Here is a 13060-nt window from a genome sequence, read left to right as displayed (position 1 = left end):
TCAAGGTCAAACACAGAATTCAACCTAGGCTTCCAGAATCCCAGCCTAGCACTGTATTCACTGGACTCTCCTTTCCTCCCTAACACTGTCATGCCCAGTTTGAAAGCCAGATGCTACACTCAGATGGATTCAGAAACTTGTTTGCTGATCTTCAGGTTCCATGGATTAGTTTTAATGCAGATTCATCTGCTTTGGAGGCAGCCACTTGAGGTTCGGCAGCCTGATAATAGTGCTGGATGTCATGGCTCAGAACCCTGATCTGACAGCGGCCTTTAGCCATGGTGAGGACATGATGGCTCTCATGCTAGAACAGGTTACGGAGATCACGAGCACCCCTTCCTGGCTGAAATGGGCACTGGCATTAGGATTCTAGAGGAGAAAGGCAATGCTTCTGAAGGGAAACAGAAGATGCACCTCATCTGTTTGCAAACAGTCTCTTCAGAAGGGACTGCAGCTGTTTGCTAAGATTTCCTGGTGTAATGACATAAAACAAAACCCATATTCATGCCACCGTGAAGAGGAAACCCGAGATAATACTTTACCTCAGCACCCAGAGCCACCAGAGTATCTATCAGAACTGCGGTCTGCACAGTCATGTGAAGGCAGCCTGCGATACGCGCTCCCTTCAGTGGCTTCGATGCTGCGTACATCTCCCGCATCTTCATCAGCCCTGGCATCTCATTCTCCGCGATCTCGATGGCCTTGCGACCCCATTCTGCTAGGCTGATGTCAGCTGCAACAGAGGGATGACATGTGGTTGGATTGGGGCTCAAATGCATAAAACCACAGTATCCACTCACGTGCAGGTTGGCATTGGCTGCAACTGCTATGGATCCATGAAGAGACATCCTAGCGGGACATGAAGAAGCAGCTGAGAAAGAGGAGGCCCAGCCCCCCCTTCAGCTCCTAAAGTCTTTGCATAGCGTTGTGTAGGTCTTTAGGCAAGGAAGCCTCTTCAGCAAAGTTTTAGAACCCGTGCTTTCAAATGTACCTAAAGCCAAGCATTTAAGGCCCTTCTCTATGTATGTAAATTAGAAGTGACACAATTTTCAATATTACCAACACTTTTCACTTACAAGCTTTTCTGTAAGCATTTGCATTCACAAATTTTTGCCCAAGGGTCTAAAACTGAGTGCGCGGATTTATTTTCAGAGTATACAGATGTGTGTGTGTAAGAATACCTCATGCAAGAGGCCTAATGAGTTGAAAAGGGCCCAGTTCCGCATCCCTTGTGGCTGTTATGACCAACTTAACCACCCAAGAAAAAAAATAACAAGATCAAGCCTAGGTAGGATTACTAGACCCTGTGATTCAAAAGGGTCATTTTCCAAGTCCTACAACTAAAAAAAATTAGTAATTTACTCAACTGTGCAAATAAATTTTACACTAGAGAGAGAACTCATAGAAGTTGTCAGGAGTTCTTCTACCCTAAATCCATGGGGTAGAGAACAGGGCTCAAAAAATCAGAGCTCTGGTGCCAATCTTGCCTATGGAGGCAATTCTCTCCATAACAAATCACGTCAACAGGTTATTCCTAAGTACCTCGCACTGTTGGCCTATGCCGAGCGTCGCCTGCCGCCTTGTTATCCAGTTACCTGGCTTAGTCAGGCTCTTAAGGAACCCTTCACAACACTCTTTAGGTCTGGTCTACACCAGGGTGGAGGGGGGATCGATCTAAGTTACACAACTTCAGCTACGTGAAAATAACGTAGCTGAAGTCAACGTACTTAGATCTACTTACTGCGGTGAGTCAACTGCTGACACTCCCCCGTCGACTCCGCCTCTCGCTCTGGTGGAGTACCGGAGATGATGGGAGAGCGCTCGGCGGTCGATTTATTGTTTCTAGACTAGACACGATAAATGGACCCCTGCTGGATCGATCGCTGCCCGTAGATCTAGCGGGTAACGTAGACAAGCCCTTAGTCTCAAATCTTGATTAACTTAAAGAATTTTGTGTCCTCAGCAACTTGTCACTTCTCTTCCTCCTTCGGTTAGTAAAATATACACAGATTCCTAGATTAAGGTCAGAAGGTACCGTTGTGATCATTAATCCAGAGGTTCTCTCAACAGGTTTTTTGATGGCCTCAGAATTCAGCCACCAACTCTTGCTGGTGGCCGCACTGTCACTTTTTCCTAAAATACTTAACTTTAGGAAAAACAAACAAATATGCACATATACACATCCAAATATCTGTAATTTATTTATGTAGGGTGGGTTTTTTGTGTGTGCAGATTCAATAATAAAAATAATGCTGTGAAAACTTATATTTGTATGTTTGTTAATGACACTTTTCACAGCACACTTAGTAGGGAGCGGAGAGGCTGCGATACATGATACAGTACTTGTATGTTTGTTAATATCACTTATCACAGCCTCCCAGCTAGCTAAGTGTACTGTGAAAAGGGATACTTTCACGTTCGTTAATATCACTTTTCTTAGCAAGCTCCAAGACAAATTAAGCCCTGGATGGGGGGAGGGTTTGAAGGGGAAGGCTGCAGGGGCCAAGGGTGATGGGGGGATGGAGGTGGGGCCAGCATGCTCAGAGCCCAGGGCCGGAGCCGGGCTGCTGAGGCCAGGGGTCAGCACCAGAGGCCAGCTCCTGCCGCTGTGCTGCTGGAGCCCGGTACTGGAGCTGGGGGCCAGCGCCTGCTGCCACACAGCTGGAGCCAGGAGTCTGCACCCAAACCCCCTCAACCAGGCTCCTGAATTCCTGTCGCTGGAACCTGCCGCCCAACTACCCCAGGGCTGAAGCCCGAGCCGCACTGCCCACTTCACCCAAGGTGGGTCACGAACGAACCTTTCTCCAGAGGCGGTACAGGGCGGCACACCGAGGAGCAACAGGGAGGGAGGGGGAGAGGTCGATGTTCTCCCCCCGTTCCCCAATCTCAGCCCAGGAAGTTGTCATGGCCACATCTGAGAAATGCTAACTACTCTGAGTTCTTGTATTAACACAGGCCAGAGAGAATTTTACCCAATAATTCCTGAATTAAGTCCGTAACTTCTGTTTGTGCTAAAGCCTATATTGTATGTTGTGGACCTCTGACCGTGGCCATTACTGACTGCTTGGGAGTGGGGAAACGCCAGGGGAACTGAGCCCAGGCGATTAATGCCAGTTGAGGTCCTGTTTCATGAAAAGAAAAGGAGTACTTGTGGCACCTTAGAGACTAACCAATTTATTTGAGCATGAGCTTTCGTGAGCCCCCCTGTTTCATGGGGACTCTGACCAGACAGTAAGAGCTCAAGAGAGATTTCTGAACAAGCGTGGCAGATAATGAGAGATTGGCAGCTTGGCGGTCAGTCACCATCTTTTGGTTCTGTTTGTACAGGGTCTAGCACAATGGGGTCCTTGTCCATGATTAGGGCTTGCAGGTGCTATGATAACACAAGTAACAGTGGATTTCAATCGGGCTGAGATGCAAAACTGCTGACAGAAACAGCACTTCGGTTGGCTTCCACTAAACCACCACAGCAGGTTGGAAGGGCTCTTTTTGTAATCGTAGATCCCAAAGCTAGAAGCAACCATTGTGATCATCTGACATCCTATATCACACAGGCCAGAGAATTTACCCACATCATTCCTAGAGACTATCTTTGAGAAAAACATCCAAACCTGATTTTAAAATTGCGAGTGATGGAAAATTTGCCACATCCCTTGGTAAATTGTTCCAATGGTTAATTACTCTTACTGTTAAAAATTTACACCTTATTTCCAGTCTCAATCTAACTAGCTTGAAATTCCACCCATTGGATTGTGTTATACCAGTGGCTTTCAACCTGTGGTCCATTGACCCCTGGGGGTCCACAAAAGGTTGTCATTACCACAGAACTGTGGTTTTCAACCTGTGCTCCGTGGACCCTGAGGACTATTTATAAGATTTACAAAAGGGTCCGCACCTCCATTCGAAATTTTTTAGGGGTCTGCAAATGAAAAATTTTAAAACTACTGTGTTATACCTTTCTTGTCTACGATGAAGAGCCCATTATTAAATATTTGCTCCCCGTGTAGCTACTTACAGACTGTAATCAAGTCACTCATTAATCTTCTATTTGTTAAGCTAAATAGAATCCTCGTACAAGAAGGGATCTCGCAAGGTCATCTAGTCCAGTCCCCTGCACTTAAGAGAGGACTAAATATTATCTAGATCAGTGGTCTCCCACCTTTTTATGCCCAAGATCACTTTTTGAACCTAAGGGCAACCCAGGATCTACCCTGCCCCTTCCCCAAGGCCCCGCCGCTTCCCCGAAGTCCCACCCCACTCACTCCATCCCCCCATCTCTCCATCACTCGCTCTCCCCCACCCTCACTCACTTTCGCCAGGCTGAAGTAGGGCGTTGGGGTTCAGGAGGGGGTGCAGGCTCTGGGCTAGGGCTGAGGGGTTCGCAGTGTGGGAGGGGGCTCTGGGCTGAGCATGGGGAAGAGGGTTGGGATGCAGGAGGGGGTGAGGGGTGCAAGCTGTAGGAGGGAGTTTGGGTGCAGGAGGGGGCTCCGGGCTGGGGCAGTGTTGGAGTGCAGAGTGCAGACTCTGGAAGGGAGTTTGGGTGCAGGAGGGGGTACAGGGTGCTGGCTCTGGGAGGTGGGTCAGGGCTGGGGCTTCGGGTGCGGATTCACGGTGCAGAAGGGGGCATGTGGCTCCGCGCGCTGCTCCTGCCTGCAAGCACCAGCCCCACCAATGGGAGCTGCGGGGGCGATGCTTGCAGGCAGGAGCAGCACACAGAGGGAAACCCCTGCCCTCCTGCCCTTGGGGCCACGCTGGCTGCTTCTGAGAGTGGCATGGGGCTGGGATTCTCCATTAGCGTCAGCCACACAGCACCACCGGAGATTGCAATCAACTGGGAGATCCTCTAGGATCGACCAGTCGATCACTATCAACTGGTTGGTGACCACTGATCTAGATCATCCGTGACAGGTGTTTGTCTAACCCACTCTTAAAAATCTCCAATGATGGAGATTCCACAACCTCCCTGGGGCACTTTATTGCAGTGCTTAACCACCCTGACAGTTACAAAGTTTTTCCTAACTTCCAACGTAAACCTCCCTTGCTGCAATTTAAGCCCATTGCTTCTTGTCCTGTCCTCAGAGGTTAAGGAAAACAATTTTTCTCCCTCTTCGTTGTAACTATCTTTTATGTACCTGAAAACAGTTATGTCCCCTCTCTGTCTTCTCTTTTCCAGACAAAACAAACCCAATTTTTTCGATCTTCCCTCACAGGTCATGTTTTCTAGATCTTTAATCATTTTTGTTGCTCTTCTCTGGACTTTCTCCAAGTTGTCCACAGAACTGGACACAATATTCCAGTTGAGGCCCTATCAGCCTGGATTAGGGTAGAAGAATTACTTCTTGTGTTTTGACAGGTTTCAGAGTGGTAGCCGTGTTAGTCTGTATCAGCAAAAACAAGGAGGAGTCCTTGTGAATTTCATCCTATTTACTTCAGACCATTTCTCCAGTTTGTCCAGATCATTTTGGGTTTTAATTGTATCCTCTAGAGCACGGGTGGGCAAACTTTTTGGCCTGAGGGCCACATCGGAGTATAGAAACTGTATGGTGGGCCATGAATGCTCCCGAAATTGGGGTTTGGGTGTGGGAGGGGGTGAGGGCTCTGGCTGGGGGTGAGGGCTCTGTGGTGGGGCCAGAAGTGAGGTGTTCAGGGTGCAGGAGCGGGCTCCAGGCTGGGGTAAGAGGGTTGGGGTGAGGGCTTTGGCTGGGAGTGCAGGCTCTGGGGTGGGGCTGGGGATGAGAGGTTGGAGGTGCAGCAGGGTACTCCGGGCTGGGACCGAGGGGTTCGGAGGGCGGGAGAAGGATCAGGGCTGGGGCAAGGGGTTGGGGTACAGGGGGAGACTCAGGGATGCAGTCTCTGGGTGGCGTTTACCTCAAGCGGCTCCCAGAAGCAGCAGCACGTCCCCCCTCTGGCTCCTACACGGATGCATGGCCAGGCGGCTCTGCTGCGTGCTGCCCCATCCGCAGGCACCACCATTGCAGCTCCCACTGGCCTTGGTTCCTGGCCAATAGGAATTGCAAGGGGCAGCGCTTGGGGTGGGGGCAGTGTGCAGAGCAGAGCCACTTGACTGTCCCTACACATAGGAGCCAGAGAGGGGCCATGCTGTTGCTTCCGGGAGCCGTGTGGAGCGACCCCCAACGCTGCTTCCCGGCTGGAGCAGGGCAAGCCCCAGACCACACTCCCCAACAGGCGCTTGAGGGCCGGATTAAGACTGCAGGAGGGCCATAGTTTGCCCACCCCTGCTCTAGAGCATTTGTAATCTCTCCCAAATAGATTGAGCTCCTTGAGTCTATCATAGTAAGGTATGTGTTCGAGTCCTTTAATCACTCTTGTGGCTCTTCTCCGATTCCTCTGATTTATCAACATCCTTCTTGAATTGTGGACACCCGAATTGGTCACAGTATTTCAGCAGCGGTCGCACCAGTGCCAAATAATTTACCTCAAGGTACTTAATTATTTTCTCACTCTTCCTGGTATTTATATCATTTCTACCCCTTTGCCCATTTCTAAAAGATGCAAAAGTTAGCACACGTCTCTCCTGTGGCGTAGCAACAATTTAAAAACAAAAAAAACAAAAAAAACCTTCAATTCCAGTTCAGAACATTACGTTCTGTCTTGTTAAAACTGCCCCTTCACTTTCAACTGTGGATGCTTTACTTCAGGTCCCATCCTAAACTGCTGCTGTCTTCCACCCCAGAGTGACTGCTGTGCAAAGCCGATACAACAGTATGCTGGGTTTATAAAGCCATCTGGCCTCCTTCAGGATGAAAGGCACTTGGGACTTGCAGAGAATCTCATTCTTCACAGAGGAATCCCAAAGCCATATCATTTACCTAACGTTTGGATCCAAGGCTGGGAGGTCAGGCATAGCTCTAACTGTACATGTTGGGAGCACAGCTGCTGCCATTCTTCAGTTCCTTCTGAGCTACCACACAACCCCCTTCCTCTCCTGCTGATTTCATGCAATCCGCAGCGCCGGAACAATTTGTGTAGTGGGGCGCTGAGCGCCACTGAACCGACGTGTAAACCCTGTATATGACGGAAACCACTTTCAGGCAGGGGGTGCACCCCTAGTTCCAGCACCTATGCATGCAACTCAGCAAGTTATGGGCCAATCTCCTATCCCCGATTTTTTTTTTTTTTTACCCTCCCTAGCTGTCCTGTCCCAGCCTCTCCAGGAAGCGAGCAAGACACTCACGCAAAAAGAAACCCGCCAACGCGCCGAGCAAGTCAGTCGCCCGTGTGTCCCGCGCGCGCGGCCAGGGGCACGCCGGGAAGTGTAGTCTTTTCGGGGCCAGCCGGACACCAGGCAGCGCGGGGTAGAACTGCAAATCCCAGGAGCCGCCCGGCCCGACAGGAGGCACGTGGAGCCTGCTCAGCAGCTCCACGCGGATCGCTCTGAAGTCCAGCCACTGCCAGCCCAGGCAGCGCGCGCTCCGAGACGGCAGGCGGGCCGGGGGCTGGCCGGGGAGCGCTGTGATGTACGCGAAACGGCCCCACCCCACAGCTACAGGGGGTCCGGTGGCGTGTGTGTGCAAAGCGAGGGGCCTCCCCTTGCTGCAGGGGGCCAATGGGGGGGTGCAAAGCGGGAGCCAGTGGAGGGAAGGGTGCAAAGCGAGGGGCCTCCGCTGCAGGGGGCTAATGGGGGGGGGGTTACAAAGCGAGGGGCCTCCCCTATCTGCAAGGGGCCAATGCGGGATGCAAAGCGGGAGCCAGGGAAGGGGAGGGTGCAAAGGGAGGGGCCTCCCCTATCTGCAAGGGGCGAAGGGTGCAAAGCGAGGGGCTTCTCCAAGCTGCAAGGGCGGTCGGTGCAAAGCGCGGCGCCCTTTGCAGAGTGAGCGCCACGTTTCCCCCGGGTGCAAGGAACCGACACGGGAGAAGTTGCTCTGTCCTGTCCCTTGCCACTGAACCGCCCCTATGCAGCGCGGGGCTCTGCCCACAGCGGCACCGGTTTTCACGGCCCCGCGGGGCGCGGATCGGGCCTAGCACAGGCTCACGGAAACCCCCACTTACCGACTTTGTAAGGAAGCTTGTCGGACATGCTGGGGCTCCGGCTTTGCAGACAGCGAGTGCAGGGCAAGGCCTGGGGGAAGGAGCAGGACAGGAGGAGGCGGTGGCGCCGGCGCCGCCAACACTGGCTTTAAATAGACTCGCCTCCTGCTGCATATGCATGAGGCTGCCGATGCCCATGTAGGGAAGGGGGTGCCCGCCCCGCGCCCTGCCCGCTCAGGTTGTGTAACGGAGGGGAAGACGTACAGGCGCCAGGTGTCTCGTGTAGCGGGGGGCTGAAAGTCCCTGACCCCGCAACTGAGCGCCGTGTGGCCGGACCGTGAAATCACTGGGTCTCCGCCCAGCTGTACGGGCCGTGCTCCAATTATCGGGGGCCCTTACTACGTGTAGGGGCCGCCTCTCTTGCCTCTGGTGGCCCCCTTACTTCTCACGACTGTTTATATTAAAGCAACCCACTTGATATTCAGGACATCGCCCCTCTGCTCCCCCCCACACACACACACACAATTTTCCCCCATAAGTTGAGCATTGTTGCCAAATTTGGCTCCCCTTGCAGGAGCGGGGCCCTATGGGAGATAGGAATAAATTAAGCACCTGCGAGCAGGGCCCTACAGCCAGATTTTTAGTTCTAGCTAGACATCTAGGGATGCAAAGAGGGGCCAGGGAGTTAGGTTAGGTGCCTAACTCCTATTGAAATTTTAAAAAAACAAAAACAAAAAAACCTGCAAAAACTTAGGCACTGAATGAATGTAGGTAGTTACAGGGTTAGGCAGCAACCAAGCAGGAGTTATGCATCCAATGAAGTGAGCTGTAGCTCACGAAAGCTTATGCTCAAATAAATTGGTTAGTCTCTAAGGTGCCACAAGTCCTCCTTTTCTTTTTGTCTCACAATGATGCCTAAAAACAGGATTTAGGTGCCTAAAATCCTTTGTGGATTAACACTCAAGGTACCTATCCTGAATAGGTGCTTTTGAAAACCCCTAGGTGCCTATCTGCATCTTTGTGCACCAAAATACCTTTGCAAATCTGGCCCTTAGACTGTAAGTTTTTCAGGGCAGGGAACATGTCTGCTTCTATGTGCAGCACCTCGCAAAACAGAGCCAGGATCCTGATAGGGGCCAATGTAATACAAATAATAATATTTAAAACAATTACAGATGATTAAGGCCGCAAAGTCAACCACCCAAAAGTTGTGAAATGATAGACTATGAAAACAACCTGGACAACTTTTGGTCTTTCATTGTAGGATCACATGCTGTTTTTTTCCCAACAAGATCCTGTCTCCTTAACCACAAGATCACCTACTTTTAAGGGCAAGGAATGATTATAAATTAAAAAACAGAGGGGTAAAAGGAAACACAAAATAACCATAAAACAAAGAGAAAAAGCCCATGCATCATACACACAAAACCAGAAATATTATTAATAATAGAGTAGGCAAAGGTTAAAGGCTTAAAGTACAAAATGCCTCCTCCAGATGAAACAGAGTTTAAGTTAAAATATTTTAAACAAAACAAACAGTCCAGAAGAGGCCATTTGATTAGTTCCCGGTTCTGCAAAGTTTAGGTAACAAACTTTATGCACTGTGAGCCATCCCATTTAACAGCACTATTACACATATGCTGAACTTTACGCACTGTGAAGGCTTTACAGTCCGAGGGCCTTCATTTACATTCCAATGTCCACTCAATATTTAAAAATAGTAAAAAAACAAACAAACAAACAAAAACCACAAATAAAACATTCAATCAAAATTGTGGGGCCAACAAGATGTATGCCAGACTGTGTCACTTTTAGGTTTTGCGTTTATATTGCATCTGTTCCCCCACCATTCAGCTGTTTATATTGTCTAATTTTGGGTATGGTTACACAGCAAAAGCTGTGCACAGGTTAGTCTACCTGAGCTAGCTTCAATCCAGCAAACACGGGTAACAGCACAACATGGACTCAGAGCAGCCTAGGGAGCCAAACACATACCTAGGGCCTGTTCCAGGCTTGGGCTACTGAAACCCCTGCTGTGCTGTCTTCACTGCTATTGTTACCCAACCTAGCTAAATCAAAGCTTGCTCGTACATAGCTTTTGCTCTGCAGACATTTAGGGACTGATCCTGCAGCTTTTACCAGAGTGGTCCCAATGAAGTCAGTTGAACCACTGCCATGAGCAGAGGCTATACGATTGAGTCTTTGAGCTCTGATCTTCAGAGAGATTCATAGATTTTTAAGGCAGCGGGGGCCATTATAATCATCTAGTCTGACCTCCTGCAGAACACAGGCAAAATCTTGCAAAGACCTTTGCAATGCTTCACGTTTTTTACATTCTGAGCAGTCCCACTGAAATCAACAGGAATACTCACATACGTAAAGCAGCACTGTAGCCAGCATGGGATATTTGGGTGGGCCCCCGACTCAGGGTGGGTGGGCAATTATGGGGGTGGCAATTATGGGGTAGGGCTGGGAGTACAGGAGGGATTGGGGGGGCCGCCTCCTACCACGCCCTGCAGCTGGCCTTGCGGGGGGCGATGGATGGACCCTCTGGCCATGGGCTCCCTGGAGCCCCAGGTGTGCACCCAGCTCTTGGAGGAGATGCTGCTCTCTAGTGCTCATGGCTCCCTTCCAGGTCCCACTGCCCCATGCTGGGCCTGGCTCCCCCCGGCGGTGGGCCTGACTTTTTTGAAGATCTCCTCTGCCGCCACCGGCCGCCCACTCACCCTCCTCCCAGTAGCGGATTAGCCACTGGGCCAACCCAGGGCCCCAGGAAAATGGGCGCTCCCGTGTCCCCACCCGCTCCACCCACCTGGCGGGGAGTGGGTTTTGAGCGAGGAGGTTTGCTCCACTCCACTCGCCCCACCAGCTTACATAAAGTTAAACAAATGCAAAAATATTTGCAGGATCAGGACATTAGATTGTAAGCTCTTGAGAACAGAGGCTTTGCATGTCTACAAAGTACCTAGCATGCTATCAGTACTATATAAGGTCTTGTCTGCACCAGGAGGTGTTTTGCTGGTATAATTATACCAGTATAGTTAACTGGCAAACCCTGCCTAGTGTGACACAGTTACACCAGTAAAACTGTGCTTATACCGATATACCTTACAGTGGTTCCCCGAGCAGGCATAAGATATGTTAATATAATAAGCACAGTTATGCTAGTATAACTATATCCACAGTAGGGCTTCTATCCCTATATCTATGTCAGTTAAAAAACTAACACACCTAACAAACATAACTATACCAGATGAAGTGAGCTGTAGCTCACGAAAGCTTATGCTCAAATAAATTTGTTAGTCTCTAAGGTGCCACAAGTCCTCCTTTTCTTTTTGCGAATACAGACTAACACGGCTGCTACTCTTATACCAGTATAATATTTAAGTGTATGCTAGGCCTAAGTAATACATAATATTATTATATAATTCCTACAGATCCAATGGGGTCAAGTGGTTCAAACAAAACAAATCTGATTTGCTTTTTTCAGCAACTCCTGCCCCTGAGGAGAAAGAACAGCTACCTTCCCCATCTCTTGATTTTATTAGTCTGTCTAACTAGCTCATCTATCATACATTTATACCATACTGGTCACCGTGACGGATCACCCATGAATCAAAGTGGTCAATAATTAAAAAGCCAGAGACCCTAAGAATGCCATTCCGGCAAGTGGTGAAATTGCAGATTCAACAATTGCTAATGGCTGATCTGAAGGCATGCAGATTAAGTCAGTGGTCTGTTTTGAACTTTAGACTTGGTCGTTATGTATTTTAATTGGCTAACCTGTTATGAGTGAGTGTGTTTGCAGCAGAGGTTCAGGAGACAGTCAGACCAGATCAGATCATTGGTCCTCCTAGCCTAGGTTCCTACATTCATTAACAGCCAATGCCTGCAGCTCTACGGGGGACAAAATGCCCTGTAATGAACCAGGCCAATTAGGCAATACTGTGCACGTTTACATTGGCTTTGCTTTTGTTCCCCTTACCTTGCTCTGTGAAATGCGCTTTTCACAAACATCAGAGGTAAAGCTAAGAGAATAGATTGCAACTAATATTTTATCTGATAGATTTAGCCTCTTTTTCTGTTTGTGAAATAGCTGCAAGCAGAAGATATTTCCTCAGATGTGTTCATTTTTCAAAAGCTTTTGCTACATTATGTTGCTATTTTTTTTAATTCTGTTAATGGATCACAGTCAGATCCCTATGAGAATTTTGGATTCAGTATTTGCTCTCAGAGCTGCAGAGGATACTCCATGACTGGTCGTTTAAGTCACAGGGTTCAGTTTCAGTTCCCTGATTGGGTGAGCATGCCAGTATCTCTAGCACAAATCCTCTGAGACACAAATCCCAGCCCTTGCTCCCTGCTGCCTCAATGGAGAATAAACTGGTCTGTATCTGTAGCAAATTAGAACATCCCTATGCTGGTTCAGCTATACACAGGGGTGCTGGAACAATTTTTATAGTGGGGGTGCTGAGAGCCATTAAACCACACTGTAAACCCCATATATAATGGAAACCACTTCAAGCCAGGGGGTGCTGCGGCACCCCCCACATCCCAAGTTCCAGCACCTATGGCTATATAGGCTAGCACAAAGGGAGCAGAGCCAAGGCTGTGACAATTCCCCATCCACTCCCTGCCTACCTACTCTGGGAGTGGGACAAATAGCAGCATACAGCATCTACTTCTGTATGCCTGGATGCAAGGTCTGGTAGTCTGTGCAGGGGCATAAGAAACTCCCTTATGTGTGGGCACATAATCTGTAAACTTCATAGTCCACATAGGTCTAGGATTTGCCTTGCAAGTCTTCTAGCCCACAGCCTCCCCAGCAAATATGCAGTCAGTCAATTATTGTTTAACAAGTGTCTTTGTGAATTCTCCCACGGTGACCCTTATGCATGGAATGCTCTCCATGAACTAATTAGCAAGGCCAGCAAACTGACCTGATTTAATACATCTTTGTTCCTTCAAATTCCAGCACAAGACTCATTTCTTCCATGAGGACTATGAGAGATTACCCAACTGATTAAGGGTAGGCTGAGGAGCAGACAGGTACATCTGATGAAGCTACCAG

The 13060-nt window shown here is 49.2% G+C and overlaps 1 protein-coding gene across 1 annotated transcript in view; it reads right to left on the bottom strand.

Moving 5' to 3' along the window:
- Positions 1–8127, bottom strand: part of AHCY (adenosylhomocysteinase) — a 58615-nt gene extending 50488 nt beyond the window's left edge. The window contains exons 1-2 of the mRNA XM_073309886.2: positions 8011–8127; positions 543–733 (exon numbers count right to left, since the gene is read on the bottom strand). Of these exons, the coding sequence (XP_073165987.1) occupies positions 543–733; positions 8011–8038 (219 nt within the window). The 5' untranslated portion in view covers positions 8039–8127. The remainder of the gene's footprint in view (positions 1–542; positions 734–8010) is intronic.
- Between the last annotated feature and the right edge of the window lie 4933 nt (positions 8128–13060).

Source organism: Lepidochelys kempii, chromosome 13 (genome assembly GCF_965140285.1).
Source record: "Lepidochelys kempii isolate rLepKem1 chromosome 13, rLepKem1.hap1, whole genome shotgun sequence".
Lineage (NCBI taxonomy): Eukaryota > Metazoa > Chordata > Testudines > Cheloniidae > Lepidochelys > Lepidochelys kempii.
This window is presented reverse-complemented; position numbering and strand designations above follow the sequence as displayed.